The sequence below is a fragment of the Podarcis liolepis genome (assembly GCF_965112155.1).
Source record: "Podarcis liolepis genome assembly, chromosome: 3".
NCBI lineage: Eukaryota > Metazoa > Chordata > Lepidosauria > Squamata > Lacertidae > Podarcis > Podarcis liolepis.
In genome coordinates this window covers 94,649,757-94,668,831 of record NC_139557.1, presented here as the reverse complement: position 1 = coordinate 94,668,831, position 19,075 = coordinate 94,649,757, and the positions used below count along the sequence as shown (strand labels likewise).

The following is a 19,075-nucleotide window of genomic DNA, read 5'->3' as shown; positions in this document are numbered from 1 at the left end:
TTTTGTTGTAAACAAAAGACTCCTTCATTTTGATTGACATATTCACCCCAGTCCACTTGGTTGCAAAATTTAGGGGAGTACTTGCAGAACTGTTATAGCACAAGGCAGTTGCGCCTCCCCCGCCCCCGAATTAACTAATAATGGCTTTCAGGGTTTTGACTTTTTGTGTAGTTACCACTGTGTAGAAAGTAAGTTTGCACTCAAGGGCTGACAAAGGAATAAATGTTGCATGTATTCTGACCCGATGCCATGTTTCCAATACATTGTCTGGAGCTGGTGGGGGCTACTGTGGTGTAGCGATGAAGAGGCTGAACCACTATTAAGCAGGGATTCGCTGACTGGAATCTTTCCTTTGCATATAACTCATTTGGTGGCTTTAGGCAAGCCTTTCTTTCTCCATGTCAGTGTCCCACTTGCAATACGGGAAAATAGTGTAGCAACCTCATAAGGTTCCTGCAGAGGTTACAAGAAGATAATATAAGTGTAGTGTTTGATCTGCTTCACTATATAAATGTTAAGCATTCTTCTTGGAGTCGTTCTTAAATGTTCTCTTATTAACCAAATTTCTTATTTCAGATTGTGTCTGCTGTGCAGTACTGTCATCAAAAGTGCATCGTTCATCGTGATCTCAAGGTATGCTCCTTTTCCCATCCTTTAAGAATTCAAACTGTACGGAAGCAGAACAATTTATGTGCTCTTTCTGCCCACTTTGTAAGTTTGTAATATATATAATAAATTGCTGTTTAGTCTCTGCCCATGTTTGTCAGGCATATAAGTCATGGGTCCTTTCTTCCCCTGAAGAAAAGCCCAAATCTTCCTAGTCTCCAGTCTAGAGAAACTTTAATCCCACCCTGTTATATTCAGTGCAGTCATCGTGCTGCCTCTTCTCTTGACTGCCTAGGCTATTGGGAGTGCTGCCTTGCAGCTTTATGCTGTTCCCTTCTCCTATTTTAAGCCATAACAATTCCTTTAGAGCAGGCCTGGCCAAACTTGGCCCTCCAGCTGTTTGGGGACTACAATTCCCTTCATCCCTGACCACTGGTCCTGTTAGCTTGGGATGATGGGAGTTGTAGTCCCAAAACAGCTGGTGGGCCAAGTTTGGCCAGGCCTGCTTTAGAATCATCATGCAGTCCTTCCCTCTGGATATGAATCCCCACCTCCCTATAAGTTTTGGAGCTAATTTTCACTAGTATTACATTTGCACACATGTTTTTCCTAACCATGTTAGCAAATCTGATTCTACTCATGATTGTGGGTAATGGTTTGCAGCTATAAAATAGAAGCACCGTTGAGAGCCCTATCTTGATGACCAAGCGTGTGTGCATGTGAAGGCACATCTGTATGTGTTTCTTTGTAAAAAGTACAGCAATGAAGTGTCTTCTGCTTTTTAACTCTCCACAATCTTTATTTCCAATTCAAAAACCACTGTCTTGGCTGTTTTCACCTCTCATTGTACCATCATAGAGCATCTGGCTTCTTGGCCCTCTGTTCTGCTATATCTCCCCTTCTTCAGTTTATCCCAGAAAGTCACTGCCAAATTCATTTTTCTCTTCCATCAAAGTGAACCTTAAGCACAGGCTCTGTGTCATGCTCAGCTTCTGCTTCAAGCTCTCAGTGCTTTGAAAGCTGCTCATCACTCTGCCTTTGACTATGGGCCCATCTATGTGATCCTTTAGAGATAGAAGTCACAGTGAGTTATCCTGAGCGCAAATGCTTTTAATGAATAAGGAACAGTGAGATTCACTGAAAAAGCGTTGAGTGAGAAAATCTGAATCTAGAGGAGTGCACATTCTTAACATTGAAGAAGCAAACCTTTGGAGCTGACAGCAATCTTAAGGTATAATTGTTAAAGAAGATGGCATTAGACCTGATTCATTTTATGGAGTCAACTGACTAAGGGGCAGGAAAGAGGGAAAGACAAAAGAAAAACCTGGTTCTGTTTCATATAGGAATCACTATATGAGTTTTCATTTGTTTTGCCTGTATCTTTTTAATTCCTAAACAGTCCAGTCATTACAGTGGTGCCCCGCAAGACGAATGCCTCGCAAGACGGAAAACTCGCTAGACGAAAGAGTTTTCCGTTTTGGAGGTGCTTCGCAAACCGAATCTCCTATGGGCTTGCTTCGCAAGACGAAAATGTCTTGCGAGTTCCTGCGGGTTCTTTTTCCTCCCCCCCCCTTTTTCTAAGCCGCTAAGCCGCTTATCAGCTGATCCGATAAGCTGATAAGCTGCTAAAAGCCGCTAATAGCGCTAATCCTCTAATCTGTCAATGGGCTTGCTTCACAAGACAAAAAAACCGCTAGACGAAGAGAATCACAGAACGGATTCTTTTCGTCTTGCGAGGCACCACTGTATTTTAATTTCTCTTTTAGATTTTTCCATTCTCCAAAGATCCAGGGCAACATTATCTCTGTAGCTGTTTAGGTTGCAATCCTATACACACATATTTGGGATTGAGGCTCATTAAGCTCAATGAAACATTTTGAGCAGACATACATAGGATTGCACTGTGTCTGATATGTGTACACATGTCCCATTGATGGCAGCAGGTGGACTGTCTGCTAAATCTTACAAAATCTATACAAGATTTAAAAAATTCCTTCCCTCTTCTCATCATGAAAGGATGTATATTCGATCACATCTTATATACAATTGCTGTTCCAGAACATTCTGCATTCTCAGTACTGGTGATTACCTGTTATGTTGTAACATATAGCAAAACACAAAGCTCTGTAGAATGACTAGTTCTTCTCGTAATGAAGGTATGGTGAACTGTTGTGTTGATACTCACCTTTAAAATTCTATATTCATTTTTTCAGGCAGAAAACCTTCTTCTCGATGGAGATATGAACATTAAAATTGCAGATTTTGGTTTTAGCAATGAATTTACTATAGGCAACAAACTGGACACTTTTTGTGGAAGCCCCCCATATGCTGCCCCTGAACTTTTCCAAGGAAAGAAATATGATGGGCCAGAAGTGGATGTCTGGAGTCTCGGAGTCATTCTTTACACTCTAGTCAGTGGATCGTTGCCATTTGATGGTCAGAATTTAAAGGTACAGTTGAGATTTGAAATGGCTAAGTCTAGTCTTCAATTTTTCTGTCTCAATAGTAGATGTTCTTCTTTGTCTGGTTTTTCTAAAGGAACTGAGAGAACGGGTATTACGGGGGAAGTACCGGATACCATTCTATATGTCCACGGACTGTGAAAATCTACTGAAAAAACTACTTGTATTGAATCCAATCAAGAGAGGGAGCTTAGAAGTAAGTATTGTGATCTTCCCCCATTCCCCTCTCTTTTGTATTTCATTGGAATAACTCAAATCCTATAAGGAATAGACGACTCCTACATTTCTCCGAATATGCTACCACAGGCTGCTTCACTGTTTTGGTTTTTTTTAATATCGTTTTTCTTGGTAAAATGGCTTTTTTATGGATCCTAGTACGTTGTTAAATTAAAGCCTTTATTTTTTAAAAAAATAAAGCTGTTTTCTGTAGTAATCCTTTTTACACATGCAAATTTGGGAGTTTGCGATTAACTACAAATTTGTGTAATTGTTTGACTAAGATTTCTTTGATCTGGTGAAAGCTCTCATAATATACTCAGGCTTAGAATTTCAGTAACGTGACATAATAATGGTCTGACAAAATGAACAGCATATGATTAAACAGCTAAATTCGGGATTGGAGCAAAGCACAAATAACAAAGATCATGTTAAAACTGCCTGAAATGTGGATTATAAAATATTCTCAGATATTTATTCTTATGAATACAAAGATACAATATCCTGTTTAGTGTATCAAACTATGAAATGCTGGTGTTTTTTATGTAGCCATGTAGTTGTATCACTTCTTTCCACAAAAAATGAAATGAATGTTGTTAATTGTGCTTCTGCTGAAAACAGTGTAAGTGTCCGTTGTACTAATTTAACAGATAAAGTTAGTGCATTTAGTGTAAGAAAGGTTAATTGTTCTTCAAAAACCAATGATGCATACTTGTTTTTATAGTAAAGACAGCTGAGTTTTAAAAGAAGCAGATTCCATATGAGTACCTGGTTCCCATTTGCTATGATAGTTGATGAGCTGCATTTGAGAAAAAATATTTTGGTTATGTATTAATTCCAGCAAGTTAAAGCAGCCAGTCACCTAGGCCTCTGGGCTTTGCATCCATGGAAGATTTACTGCTTGTTAATGCCCAGTAAAAGTACAGCAGATGATAAAATGGCTTGAGAAGTACAATGTGTATTAGTCATCGGTTGACCTTTCTTTCATCTTCATAGGTTTGCGTTTGCAGCTGAAGATGGTGTTCCACCAAATTAATCTCATATAATCACTTTCTGACATAGATCACTTGAGCACAAGCTGGGAGATATACCCCTGATCAGCTGTGACTCTGTACTGAATAATTCTGTGTCTGGTAGCTTGCCAGTGGAATGTGGGTATGAGTAATTTCTGCTTCACTGATGTGTAGCACTCATTGTTAGGCTCATGTCTATATAGGATGGTGTAATTAGGATCACAGGCGGTCAACTCAAGGATGTTAATATTCACTTAACAAACTTCAAAATGGTTGAGTCCAAAGGATACTGCTGACTAAAAATGTAATACTAATGTTCAGGTCTCTGTAGTTTTGCTGTATTTTGTAACAGCCTAGCACAGGCACAAAACTTGGCAGAAGAACAGTGCACAGAATCTGAGAATGCCAGATTTAAGGGTGTTCAGATTTCAACAAGTTTCTTACTTTTATAGGTTTAAATTGTGTGGCCAGCATGTGGTGAGATCTCAGTGCACTATGCTGACTTTTCACCAGTATTTATAAATAGGTTGTGTTCATTTTCATTTTTAAATAGTGTTTTCTACTGATAATCCTCCTAGATACAGTTTTGGGAACTTGGCCCTGTTATGCCCAGTAATGCTGTGTTAGTTCTCTCCTGCCCGGGTTAATACTGTCTCACTATTAACAGCCTTAAAAGAATTTTATGTTGCTGGTTCAAAAATGGGTTCTTGCCAGGACATTGTGTTCAAAGCAGAGTGCATGAATGCTATAGAAGAGAGGGACTGTCTCTGTCTTCCTGTGAAACACAGGGCAATTGTCTCAGGGGGTAAAAGGCCATTGCAGAATCACTGTTCAGTAATTGTGTGAAGTGCTGTGTTATATATGGGTATTGTGTCAGATAAATGATTCTATCTGAGCCTTTGTCTGGTCTTCTTAAGATGTTATTTTGACTGGCATCTGCTCATCTAAAATAGCACTAGAATGTTAAGTTTTGTGTCCTAACTTGAAATTTAATACATTTAGTTATAGGCTTTATCAGTGTTTTGATGTTTGCACAGTGAGACTATTTAGGACAATTTTGTAGCAATATACCGTTTCTGCAATATGTCTTTCACCCGCAACCTTTGCCAAACTAAAGTTGAACAGACAGCACTACAGTGGTACCCCGCAAGACGAACGCCTCGCGAGACGAAAAACTCGCAAAACGAAAGGTTTTTTCGTTTTCGAGTTGCCTCGCAAGACGAATTTCCCTATGGGCTTGCTTCGCAAAACGAAGCTTGCCCCGGGGACAGCGGGTCTTCTCTTTTGAAGCAAGGGGCTGCGGGGAGATCGCTTCTCCCCACCGCCCCTTGCTTCAAAAGAGGTCCGGGGACAGCGGGAAGAGTTTCCCGCTGCCCCCGACCTCTTTTGAAGCAAGGGGCTGCGAGGAGATCGCAATCTCCCCGCAGCCCCTTGCTTCAAAAGACGTCCGGGGGCAGCGGGGAAGAAGCGCTTCGCTTCCCGCTGCCCCCGGACGTCTTTTGCAGCAAGGGGCTGCGGGGAGATAGCGATCCTCTGCTGTCCTCCGCTGTCCGGGGCGATTTTAAAATGCCGCCCGCCAGCATTTTAAGATCGCCCGGACAGCGGAGAAGTCCTCCGCTGTCCCGGGGTTTTTTAAAATGCTGGGGGTGGGAAGAAAAGCCCTTGTCCCCCCCCCAGCCTTCAGAAGAGGTCCGGGGACAGACTGTCCCCGGACCTGGTCTGAAGGCGGTTTCCCTAGGAACGCATTAATTGATTTTCAATGCATTCCTATGGGAAACCGTGCATCGCAAGACGAAAAAACCGCAAGACGAAGAGACTTGCGGAACGAATTAATTTCGTCTTGCGAGGCACCACTGTATATGCTTAATTCAGATGTTGCCTAAGGAGCATGAAGTTACCATGCACTTCGTATGCATTTTACTTTATACATTTAATAGGAGAATTAAAATACTCCTGAGCGATTTTTGAGAGCATAATTTTTGAAAAGATTTCACACTTTGCTTTCAGTTAGGTCTGAATTCTTCAGCTGTGCACTTTTTCAGATGGAGTTTGGAATACTGCTACATATGTGGTCAGACAGAACATGGGTTCATTATATTTAAATTGCCCAGATGTCATTCTTCTTTAAAAAGGCAAAAAATATGTCTGGCTTCCTTGTGTTCCAAAACTCAGAACTATATTCTAATAGCAAAGGGTGAAATCCTTTTGATCTGTCTGATTTGTCCTCCAATGTAAGAGGAGAAGTTACTTTCTCTGGTTCCTCCATGCTATTTTGGAGGGTCTCTCAACCCTCTTGAACAGAGGACCACAGAGGGAAGGGAAAACTGGAGAAGATCAGTTCCTTTTCTTAAGCTATGACACTCGCTCCCAAATGAAGTTCCATATTTTTCGCTCCATAAGACGCACCTTTCCTCCTAAAAAGTAAGGGGAAATGTCTTTGTGTCTTATGAACCGAATGCTGCATGGAGGAGGTACGAGTAAGCGGCTCCTGTCCGTTTTGCTGCTTTAAAGCAAGCCACAGAGGAGGGAAGGAAGGGGAGTCATGGCTCCTGTCTCTCCCTCCTTCGCAGCTGACTTTAAAGCGGGCGGCTCCTCTTCCTTCCCTCCTCCTTGGCTCACTTTAAAGCAACAAGGCGGACAGGAGCCACCCGCTTTGCTGTTTTAAATTTGCTGCTTTAAAGCGAGACGCGGAGGGGGGACGGACGGGAGCCATGGCTCCCCTTCCTTCCCTCCTCCGTGGCTCGCTTTAAAGCAGCAAAGTGGACAGGAGCCACCTGCTTTGCTGCTTTAAATAGTTTAGTTGATTCAGAATATTTTTGTGTGTGCTTTCCTCCTCTAAAAAACTAGGAGCGTCTTATGGTCAGGTGCGTCTTATGGCGTGGGAAAATACAGTAGTGATGGCCAAAAACTTTGATAGCTTTAAAATAGGATCTGACAAATTTGTGGCTATCTTGTCCCTCCAATCTGAGAGGCAGCATGCCTTTGAATACTTGTTGCTGGGAAGAGCATGCTTACACTCAGGCCTTGGTTGCGGGCTACTCAGAGGAATCCCATTTTGCCACTGTGAGAACAGGATTCTGTACTAAATGGGCCATTGGCCTGTTCCAGCAGGCCCTTGTTTAACCACCAATGGATTAAAAGCCATTCCAGAAGTAGAACAGCAGCATTCAAAGAATAAGATAAGCATTGAATTTCATCCATAATGTTGAACATGAAGTTTGACAAGGACACCTTTTTTGCTGTTGTAGAGACTCTATTATGGACATAGAATTTTCAATAATGCTTCCTCAGAAACTTGAGCAAGGAAAGCGTATGTTTTAAAGTACTCAAGCATTGCAAGCTGATGCCTTCAGTGCGACCCACTAAAACAAAATCCTGCAGCATAGACATTAGCCAAAAGCAGGAGGACAAAAAGTGCTTCAGTGCTTCAAAGGGAAATTGGTCATGGGGGAGCGGGTGTGTGTACTCAAAGGTCACAGTCTGCAAAACCTCTGAACAGCTCATCCGTAAGGTGTCGCAGCACTTCTGCTTTTTGCTTGGGTATGAAAGAACAATGGCTTGTTGTAAAAACCCTTTCAAAATAGGAGCTGTCTCCTGAGAAGTGAAGCAGTTCCCCAAATAAGTCTTTCTTTCCTGTAGCCGAAATATCAGCAGCTTTTGCTCGTTCATATGAATGTGAAGGGAAGGTAAATTGCAGGGGACAATTCTCCTTTAAGGAAAATTAAGCTGTTATATATCTTTGGTCCTTTTATGGATTCAGCATGAAAGGCCAAAAACGTATGTTTATTATTAATTCAACATTTGTAGATACAGATAGAAGCTAATAAAGTAGTTCAACGTACTTTAGATGGTAGTTTAAGTCTTCCATATAGTTAATATTTTTATGGATAATTTTAAAATATATTTTCAGTTGAAAGAATGGACAACCTAAAATAGTCTTTAGGCTGCAAAAATGGTACTATTGACTTGTTTGAGGTGAATTAATCATGAGTATAGAAAGCTGTTTTGTTCCAAGTCAAACTGGGTCCATCTCATTCAGAACTGGCTACATGAACTGGCAGCTACTTTCTGTGTAAAGATGCTGGAGACTGAACTTGGGATCTTCTGCTTGCAAAGTATCCACACTATCGCTGGTCCTTCCCCAAATTTATTTCTGTACATAATACATGGCTAACACTAACCCTTGGACCTGAGTTGTTCTTTGTTTTGTGCATTGGGGTTGAAGGGTCCAATTTAATTTGGCAGTAGAAGTCATATGCCTTCAACCAAATTTGGATGTTACTCCGATTGTGGCTATTCTTGGAAAACAAGATTTGGCCATGGTTATCTGTGCTCTCCTAACATCCAGATTGGAGTACTATAATGTGTTTTTAAGAGGGCCTTTTGTACTGATAGCAGGGGAAATATTTTTCCAGTATTCCAAGATCTTAACCCGGTTACCATTTTATTTCTAGGCAAAAAAATCCTATACCACTTAGGGCCAGGAGAACTTTTCCCCAGTTTTGTTTTATTTGCAAAATTTAAAGATCACCCGTTATCACATCATAGTGATCCAAAGGCAGTTTCCAGCATGTTAACAAAATATACAGACAACCATGGGAATATACGTTCATTAAAAATAATTGTTAAAAAAAATGAACAGTAAAATACAGCAGTGCAAGAAAATATAAAACTCAACAAGTGGAAATCGCTGATTTACCCAGAATGCCTGGGAAAATAAGAAAGTGTTCACTTGACAGCACAAACGCTGCAGAGCTTCCACCATCTGTGCTTACCAGCAGGGAAGTGAGAATTTCCTTCCTATCACCAGCTGATCACAGGGTATAGATAGGGTGGTTGGTATGGGAGAATGTGCTTCAACAAGTAACTGGATCCTGTATTATCCTGTCCAACTATTAAAACCTTCTGCAGGGTTGCTGCTCAAGAGTAACCCTTACCCCAGAGGTGAGATGGGAAGCATCAAAGTATAGAGCCTTCTTGTTAATAGGGCCTCCTTTATGTAACTCCCTGTCCATTTGTCCAGCACCCATTTTTATTTAACCAGCAGTTGAAGATGTCTTTTGAACACTGATTGGTCCCCACTGATCATTTTTCACTTACGCTTCAAAGCAGTTTTTATATTTTAAATAAATAAACATGCAGATTTCCCCACTAACTGGGTATTGATTTGGGAGTCAATAAAAAAACCAATCCAATGATTCAGTTTTGCTCTGTTTTCTAGCAAATAATGAAGGACCGATGGATGAATGTTGGTCATGAAGAGGAAGAATTAAAGCCATACACGGAGCCTGAACCAGATTTTAATGACACCAAAAGAATAGGTAAGAATAGGCTACCCCAGTCATTCCAATCTATAGCTGTATTGTTTCTCCCTAGTCCAGTTCTTTATCTCTTTCACTAAGTGTGCCGCAGATTCATGCTTAACAATAATGAAAATGCTTGTCAATGTTCTGTTAATTCGGTGGATTAGTTTGCCATGTACCCAGTTTTTTTTATACAGTGAATGTTGAACAATTCCGATAAATCTTCCTGAATTATCCTAGTCTCAGTTTACCTGTTTTTCCACTGCCACATGATTCATTAGTTCCAGTTCACATGCCATGGTTTGGAGGATCAGCAACATCCAGGAAGCTCATAGTCTTACCCTCCTCTTCCTCTCACTTCCAGTAGGAAACAATGGTTTGCATTTGCCCTCCTAACCAGAACTGGCGATAAAACACACTTTACAATAATTTTCAGTCATGGTTTGGTGGGATATTTAATTCATTGGTAATGACAAAGTATGTTCTTGCTGGGAAAAAAATGAATTGAACCTGAATCTGCTAGCCCATATCACATTCCTAATTATCTGGACCATGCTTGGAGGATTGGAATGTTATATGTAATCCAATCCCTCTCCCCTAAATCTCTTATTTCCTATTTTATGTAGATCTCAATTCTGTATAGTGGTACCTTGGTTCTTGAACTTAATCCATTCCAAGACTCTGTTCAACTCCCGAAACCATTCGAAAACCAAGGCGTGGCTTCCAATTGCCTGCAGGAGCTTCCTGCACTCAAGTGGAAGCTGCGTTGGACGTTCGGCTTCCGAAAAACATTGACAAATTGGAACACTTACTTTGCGGTGTTTGGGAGGTGATTTGTTCGGCAACTAAGCTGTTCGAGAACCAAGCTTTGACTGTATATGTTTAGGGTAGAGACTCTGTTGCCATTACATAAATGTTAACTAGTAGAGGGTAGTGGAACATGGCAAGCATTGTGAAACTGGTCTGTCAGGTGAATTTTTATATTTTAGAGTAAATTTGTGAACAGTATTCTAGGTTCCTACTTTATTCTACTGTGTTTACTTAAGTAGAAGTTTTGTGGATAAAAAAAAGTATCAGAAGTTGTCTAATGACACGTTTTAAATATGTCTTGTCAATAATAAAATTGAGCTGTCTTGTTTTTGATAGATATAATGGTCACTATGGGTTTTGCAAGAGATGAAATTCACGACTCTTTAGTAAACCAAAAATATGACGAAGTCATGGCTACTTATCTGCTCCTAGGCAGAAAACCACCTGAGGTAATTTATAGTTGCCTATATTTATTTATCTGCTAGTTTTGAAGTTGTTTTCTAAAGGGATTGAACACAGTGCTGAGACATGCTTATTGACCAGCCTATGTACTCTTTGGGTTGCTGAGTCTATGGAGTTTATGCATCAATCATTTTTGCTAGAATGGACTCATAAGCATGCATTTCACGTATGTGTGGGGTCCCTGGAACGTAATCCCCGCGTAAGTTGAAAGTCACCTGAACTAAGAAAAGTGTGGGGGCCCAGGCAGGGCCCACCACTGGTTCTTGCATGCCTGTGGCAGTGGTCAGCGGGGACTGGGTAGAGCAAGGTTAATCCAAGACATGAGCCACACAGACAAACATGACTCCACTGTGTTACTTCTGCTGGCCCCTCTCCCACTGTATGCATGCCAAGATAGGGCCAACGTGGAAACCCCTGTGCTCTGGGCTGGCATCATCCTTGCACTGTTTCAGATGCCAGCTAAAAACATTTCCATTTTGACAAGCCTACCCAGACACATGAACAAGTTGTGTATATCCATTTGTATATTTTGCTGAGTTAATCTATATGTTTGCAGCAATTCAGTATGCCTATCAAAATGAGCCAAAGACTTAATTATAAAACCAAATAAACCAGCAAAGCCATTCCATCCCAAAACAAATAATTGTTTTGCTTTGGAATTCTTTGATTAAGTGGTTCATAAATCCTACTAAACGTTAGTAATAATAATTGAGGTGGGGAGCATGATTAAGATGGTAGTGACAGCATTTGTCTGCGGTGCTGGTTTTGTCGCTTGTCTTCCTGTTCCAATCTGTGCTTTCTCCCCCCCACCCCCCACCCCTGCACTCCATCTCTGCCAGTGAGCTTGAGGTTCCACCAAACACTTGGGTGTGGCCTGCCATGGTGGCATAGATTGCCAACCTGTGAATTACAGCAACAATTGTCAACTGGGTCGAATTTTTCACAAATGTCAGTTAATTCTGGGACTGGTTATACCGGTATGATGCATAAATAGGATTTTTATTTTAAAAATAATAATAATTGTATACCGCCCTATACCTGTAGATTTCAGGGGGGTTCACGACATAAAATCACGATAAGTGATTGTGTATCCTTACATCTATTAGCATGTAGTTTGAGGAAATGTAGCTGCATCTTTCTTTCCCTTGATGCTTTTTCCCCTCCTTCTGTTACGAAAAAGTAGCCTTGGAGGAGGATGCCATAAAAAGTGGAAGGAGAGGCTGCCTCTCTGGCATTTACCCACTTAAAATTCTTCTGTCCATAATGAGGAAAGTGTCTTCTTCCTCTCTGCCAACTGCATTCCTGCTGCCAATGGCAGGTTCTGGGTTTGCTTTTCAGTGTAAAAAAGGAAAAGGGGGAAAAAGGAATGGTGCCAAGGTGACTACAGAGAGTGCCCAGTCTGCATCCCTGTGATAGCAAATGTTGTATTGAGTTTTGTGACATTGGAAATAACTCTTGTCTCAAAAATAGAGATGCAAATGGCTTTGCTTTCTAAATTGTCACTTATCCTTGTAGTTTGAGGGGAGCGAGTCCCTGTCCAGCAGTAACCTGAGTCAAAGATCTCGACCCAGCAGTGACCTCAACAACAGTTCTATGCAATCTCCTGCTCACCTGAAGGTCCAGCGGAGCATATCAGCCAATCAGAAGCAACGTCGCTTCAGTGAACATGGTGGGGATGGCATTCAACCAAGTAAAGTAGCAAAATACAATTTTAAGCTGTGTGCCATGTTTTCTGGGCTTAGCAGTGCCACCTCTTCGTGCATTACTTGTGTGCTGCTTCATATCACACCATGGTGCTTTTATCATGTGATCCTTCCATGGTAAATATAGTTTGGGTTAGTTGACAGATGTGTTAATTATCATTTGCATTTATTCTGGTGTCTGTAGCTATTTTAACTGTTTGCATAATGGAAACTGCTCTGTATTTGTCATCATTGCTTTGAATCTAAAACGTGAGCTTGGATATCTGCAGTGCAGTAATTTTTTCAAGAAAGGTTAATTAGAAGATATGGATGGGTTTATTTCCATGGAGAGAACAGCCATATGCCTGAATAAAATTGCGAACCATTGGCCACAGCCCAGAAGACTGGTTCCCTGTGGGCAACCTGAGGCTTTCCTGCTTTTTGTATGGAAAGCAAACAATCTCTTAAACCTTTGTGCTTGTCGAACGTTGCTTTTCGGTAATGGAGATGACTATTTGCTTCTGATATTCTGGGTTGTGACTTAGGTACTGCAGTCTCAACAACACTGGACAAAAAAATATTCTGATTTGCTTTAAAGGAGGGAGACAGTGTCCCAGTATAGAGAACCATGAATGATGTAGGGAGCCAGAAACTACACTCAGGTGAACTGGGAGCAGCCAGAAACCCCTTCTCTCTTCACTTACCTTCCATAGCTGACTGATGCTAGAAGGAATTCCTTAGTGAAGTGTAAAACATCACCAATCATCTGCTCAGTGGAAGGAGAAATGTTCGAATGGAATCCAGGCATCCTCTGCTTTACCCTTATCTAGCAGCTAAGACTTCCCAGCCATGTCATAACCTTTGGTTTGCACCAGTGCCAGTGCCAGCACCAGCAATACCTTGCAATCTGAGTGAAGGTGCAAATGTCTGTCTTTTGTTTGAGGAAAGGCTGAGCTATGGAACTCTTTGCCACAAGGAAAACTGTGGCAAATAATTTAGCAATTTCTGAAAGTGGATTAGATATGATTAGAAAGTGATGTCATTCATTGCTAGCTGGTTATGCAAAACTCTTGATTTTGTAACTGGAATTGATGGTAATGATTCCACTTTCGCTGGGAAATTGGTTGGCTGTAACTGAGAAATTATTGTATTATGGATCCACAAATGAGGTGGCAGCCCACTGTATCATTGAAGGCTTCTGAATGGAAGCCAGTTGAGTAACCTTAAAGTATGCCTCTGTATTGTTTTCAATGTGGATGGCATATTAGCAAATTAACGGGGAACAAATAGTAAATATTAAGCTTAAAGGTGTGTGGAATTATTCAGTCAAGGCACTGATGACTCATTTGTATTCAGGCATATTCTGTGCACAATATCTCAGGTTCGTAAAGTGGCACCAGCATCTTATTTGAATTAGTTCCTTGGATGTTATTTTTAGTACCAGCGCAGACTGATTGAAGGTGATACAGAGAGCACCATCTCATTGATGTTACCTTTGTTTGACAGTTGGCCCATCGATTCCTCCCGCTGTCTCGTATTCAAAAAGAGCTCAGGCAAACAGTGTGGAGAGTGAACACAAAGAGGAATGGGACAAAGATGTGTCACGTAAACTGAGCAGCACTACAGTGGGGTCCAAAGGTGAAATGGCCGCAAGTCCACTGGTGGGCCCTGAAAGGAAAAAAGCGACTACTATTCCAAGTGTAAGAAAGATCTTTGCTCACTGACGGGGTCAAATGTTTTCTGTACCACAATAACAATTGTTGCTATTGTATTAACTACATGATTCTCTTCTGCAAATGGATTAAATGCTGGCATACACTAATAGAAATGGGCTCAGAAATCCAGTCCAGCATTTAAATACTTTTTTAAAAAAAACAGGAGTGGGGGGAGAATAGTTGAGTGTGACAATTGGCTCCTGGGTTGCTGAAGGAAGGAGCTTGCAGGTAATGTTACATCCTGGCATTTTTCAGCTGGAGTGCCCTGTGGGTTGTTCCTTCACTGTGCTCATTGCCTCTCACTGCCCTGGTTGCTTCACTCTCTGAACTCATTGTCACCACTGCAGGCCTGCTTCTTCATTTTTTTAAAAAACCACCCACTTATATAATGAAACTGCAGCTTAACTGTTTAATATGTGAATGTTTGACTATCGAAATTGGTGTTCTTCCCTGTGAGGAAAGTTGATCCAAGGCAATTGGGAAATAATACTACAAGCTGTTTGCCAGGGGCTATACAAATTTGCATTTCCCTTCAGGACACTATATTCATTGTAGCTGCTAGTTTGGCTCTAGAAGTTCCCAGTGCTTGAAAACCTGTTCTTCTCAAATAATACCTAAGCATTTGAGTCTGTAAACAGAGCTCTCTTCTCTTGGCCTTGCTCACATACGCTGGACTCAGTATCACTAGATGATATTGCTCTTGTGCATAGTTCTCTATGGTGAGGGAAATAGGATGGATGAGAACAGAAACAATGCCATAGGTCATACACTCTGTTAAGCAGCCTCTTTGTAGTAGAGGTGAGAAAACAAGTATGGTTCTTGCTACCACCACAGTTACAGTGCATTGTGCAATGCAGTTGTATGCATAGATGATGCACAGCTTCCTCCCCCCCCCCCCTTTTTAAATGTGGGAGAGAATTGTGCAAGTTGTCTGTGCAAAAAGTCACGCTGCACGCTACATTGTAGGCATGGTAGAAGTGCTTCCGCTTTCACACTTGCCCATCTGTTTATATAAGTCAGGCATAGGCAAACTCGGCCCTCGAGATGTTTTGGGACTACAACTCCCATCATCACTAGCTAACAGGACCAGTGATCAGGGGTGATGGGAGTTGTAGTCACAAAGCATCTGCCTATGCCTGATCTAAGTTCATGGACCAGGTTTGTGCTTTGTGGCTTAAGGTCACAGTTCAAAGTGCACCTTGATTATTTTTAGAAGGCAATACCAGCTCAAAAGCACCAACATGCTCTCCAGATTCCCATGAACTGAAAATGCACTTTGAGGATTTTGCACAAGACCGTTTTAAAAGGAGGAGATCTGGGTTGCTTATACTTTCTTGTTTTGTCTCCACACCTGCCCCCCACCACCACCCCAAGAGAGCTGTTGAAGGTGGGGGGAAGTACTGTTTCTCATCTAAAATGCTGTTTTAACAAATCTTCAAACTGTTTTTGAATTAACGGGGCAGTAGAATAGCAATTTCAGGGCTCATCTGTGTGCGACAGCTGCTATGTTTTCTTCTTCAGAAAAATGGATTGTGTCTCTAGTCTATTGTTTGCTAAAATTGTGGCACATCAGACTATTCTGTGTTTTTATATTGTGTCTTTTGGCCTGTCTATTAGAACAGAAAATAGAGCAACATTTTTACCAGTCAATGTAAATTAGAAAATGCATGGCTAAATAACATGGGATGCCCAAATGCATCGAAGAATGTATACATACGCTAATGTGCTGTATATTTAGGCATTCTTACTCTGTCACGTATTTTTAATAATAATTGTATTTCCCTGTCTTTTCTAGAATAATGTGTTTTCTGGGACTGGCATGACACGAAGAAATACCTATGTCTGTGAACGCTCTACAGATCGCTATTCTGCCATTCAGAATGGGAAAGACAACAGGTACTGAACCTGTTTCATGCGGAAATTAAGATTTCATGTTGCTCTGGTACTTAAAGGAACATTTCATGTACACGTTCAACATAGTTTAGCAAGCCTTGGAAACAGAAACTCAGCCTAAGCAGGTCTTGCAACTAGAGAGGGAAAAGGAAGCCCCCAGAGTTTAGGGTATCGCTGACCAGCCTATAACAGTCTTCTGCTATTAAATGTCTCCAGAAAAGTTGGGTATGTTTAGGCTTGGGCAGGCATCTATCTTCTTTCGGCTGCTGTGTTCTGGTCCCTGCCCTGGATTGGCCAGAATGATAAGATGTCAAGCAAAATTCAGTAGAGTTGTGGCCTGTTTCATTCTTCCCTGAGTGTCAGCTGTCATTGTGCCCCTTTCTCCTGCCTCAGGCAAAACTGAATGAATTTTATTATTTCGGTCACAGACCAGTTCCAGCTCACGTACAATATCAAGGAAGTAATAAAGCACGATAGGGATACATTTGAATTTGCAATTAGGTATAACAGGGACAATGCAGATATAGCAACAGTTTAAAAATATATAAATTAAAGCTTAGTCACTAACATATAACCTAAAATTATCATTTAAAACCTTAATCATTATGATGGCACAGCTTGATCCCTAAGTTTTATGGCAATTGCACGGAACTCAGGCAAAACTGTTTCTGAGGTTTTTAGACTTGTTAATTTTGCACATACTTAAAAATCTGTACCTTGGTATCATGAAGGAGATGCTGGGAAGCAGCAAAGAGAAAAATTATTGAATACTGAAATTATTTAATTCCATTTGCCCGTATTGTCCCTCTTGTTAAATAGTTGCTTTCTGTGCTCTTCCCGAGTTGATTCTATTTGTATTGAAATACATGCTGTGGCTTGTTCTTCTCTCTGCACTTTGAAATTACTAGAGGATTCATTTAAAGTGCTACCAGTAGCCTTTTAATCGGATACAATGGTAGAGATAATTCATCAAGAGTAGCTGTGCAGATGAGTACAAAACATTTACTGTGATTGATCAGGAAAGCCAGTTGCATTTGCTTTTCTTTATTTATGCAAATTGATAGGACTTGGTGAGAGATTAATTACTTTTTATTGAGGCATTCTGTGCTGTTTTGATGAGTGGCCAAAAGTTCAAAATTCTTTTGCTTCCACCTATTTTCCCTTGAATATCTATAATACTATTAATTTCTATTTTCTTTCTGCATTTGTTCCCAGCAAGTACAGAAAGGGTCACACCAGTGAGCAAGTTCCTTTCATATGTTTTAATTTGGGTTAGGAATCCTAAAAGTGTATGTCCATTACCTGAATGGGCCAAAGAAAAGCAATCTTAAGACATTTTTCAGTAGAAGCTGTTGTTGACCATGTCTTGGCTAAATCAGTTTTTTCTTAAGGATCCAACAGTAGTTCAAAGGTTCCACATGCAACTAATTTACTAGAACATTTTATCTCAAGATATTCCTTTTCCTGCTTTCGTTTTTATGATGAAAGCCTAACAGAAATGTCTGCAAGCAGTACCTCCTCTACTGGCTCCGCTGTCTCTTCGGCAATATCAGCACGACCTCGACACCAGAAGTCCATGTCTGCCTCTGGCCACCCTATAAAAGTTACACTCCCAACTATCAAAGATGGCACTGAAGCTTATCGACCAAGGTATTTTTCAATATGTAGCATTTGTGTGGTACTTTGCATGGTCAGATGTTCTACAAATGTGCATAACATAGGTATTTAGGCACAACATCAGAAGTGCTAGGCTCTGCCAGTCTACTGTATATTGTGATACTGAAGCCTTTAGCATCAATCAGTTGAGTTTACGTGATGGTGTTGGAATATTCACAAACATTCTAACTGCTTTGGTGAATGAAACTATGACTGTTCTAGCTCACCAAAAGCCAGCATTGTGCCCTCCCCATGCTGTGTGGACTGCTACTCATGTTCCTTGACAAATGATCATGACTGTCTTAGGTTGATATGAGTTGTAGCCTACAACATCTGGAAGGCAGGATGTTGGCTGTCGGTGTGAGTGAAGGGCAAGTCAACAGTTTGTCTGGGGTTGATGGTTCATAGTTGCCCAAGAGACAGGAGTAACTTTCTAAAATCAGACTGAAAAATGGCCCTGTGAGGCAGGTGAGTGAAGAAGCAGGAAGTCAGAGGCAAGGCAGCTGAAGTAAGGATGCAAAGGAGCCCTTGAGAAACAAGAAGCTAAGGAATGGGTAGGAGAAAGAAAGAGGTGCTTGTTACATTTTGCCTCATCCTTTCTGCAAGGAGCTCAGGAGTCCCCCACCCCCAGTTTTAGGACAACAGTAATACATTGAGTTCTTTCCGCATTTTATCCTTCCAACAGTCCCTTGAGATAGATCAGGCTATGAGATAGTGACTGGCCCTAGATCCTCTTAAAGGCTGAGTGGGAACTTGAACTTGGGTCTCCCAAGTCTTTGCCTAAGCTCTAACCCAGGCTTCCTCAAACTCGGCCCTCCAGATGTTTTGAGACTACAATTCCTACCATCCCTGACCACTGGTCCTGCTAGCTAGGGATCATGGGAGTTGTAGGCCAAATACATTTGGAGGGCAGAGTTTGAGGAAGCCTGCTGTAACCACTAAAAAAGACTTTGGAGGTAGGAATTGTTTTTTCTAGTTCTAGCCCCAAATCCTATCCATCTCATGCATATAAAACCAACACGTGTGTGTGTGTGTGTGTGTGTGTGTGTGTGTGTGTGTATTTAAGTGCACCACTTTATCATGACAAAAAATTTACTCACAAATATCAAATACCACTAAACCCTTTTCTCCTTGCTTTTTCTTCTACTTCCATTTGGGCTCTTCCCATTAGAATGAAAAATCCCATGTAACCTCTGAAATAGCAGCAAGACCTGATGTATCTGTTGCAGAAGATGCATTTTCTCTTTCCCAAGCTTT

General features: G+C 41.1%; 1 protein-coding gene across 8 annotated transcripts in view; it reads left to right on the top strand.

Annotated features, from left to right (window-relative positions):
* MARK1 (microtubule affinity regulating kinase 1) overlaps positions 1-19,075 on the top strand; it is a 71,304-nt gene that overhangs the window by 43,298 nt on the left and 8,931 nt on the right. For 4 of the 8 annotated variants that reach the window (XM_083496071.1, XM_083496069.1, XM_083496074.1 and 1 more), the window contains 9 exons: positions 577-633; positions 2,820-3,056; positions 3,145-3,264; positions 9,519-9,618; positions 10,747-10,859; positions 12,388-12,541; positions 14,061-14,254; positions 16,065-16,165; positions 17,651-17,812. In XM_083496071.1, the coding sequence (XP_083352197.1) occupies positions 577-633; positions 2,820-3,056; positions 3,145-3,264; positions 9,519-9,618; positions 10,747-10,859; positions 12,388-12,541; positions 14,061-14,254; positions 16,065-16,165; positions 17,651-17,812 (1,238 nt within the window). Of the gene's footprint in view, positions 1-576; positions 634-2,819; positions 3,057-3,144; positions 3,265-9,518; positions 9,619-10,746; positions 10,860-12,387; positions 12,563-14,060; positions 14,255-16,064; positions 16,166-17,650; positions 17,813-19,075 lie in introns of those variants that run through there. The other 4 variants (XM_083496070.1, XM_083496068.1, XM_083496072.1 and 1 more) reach the window with 2 other exon arrangements.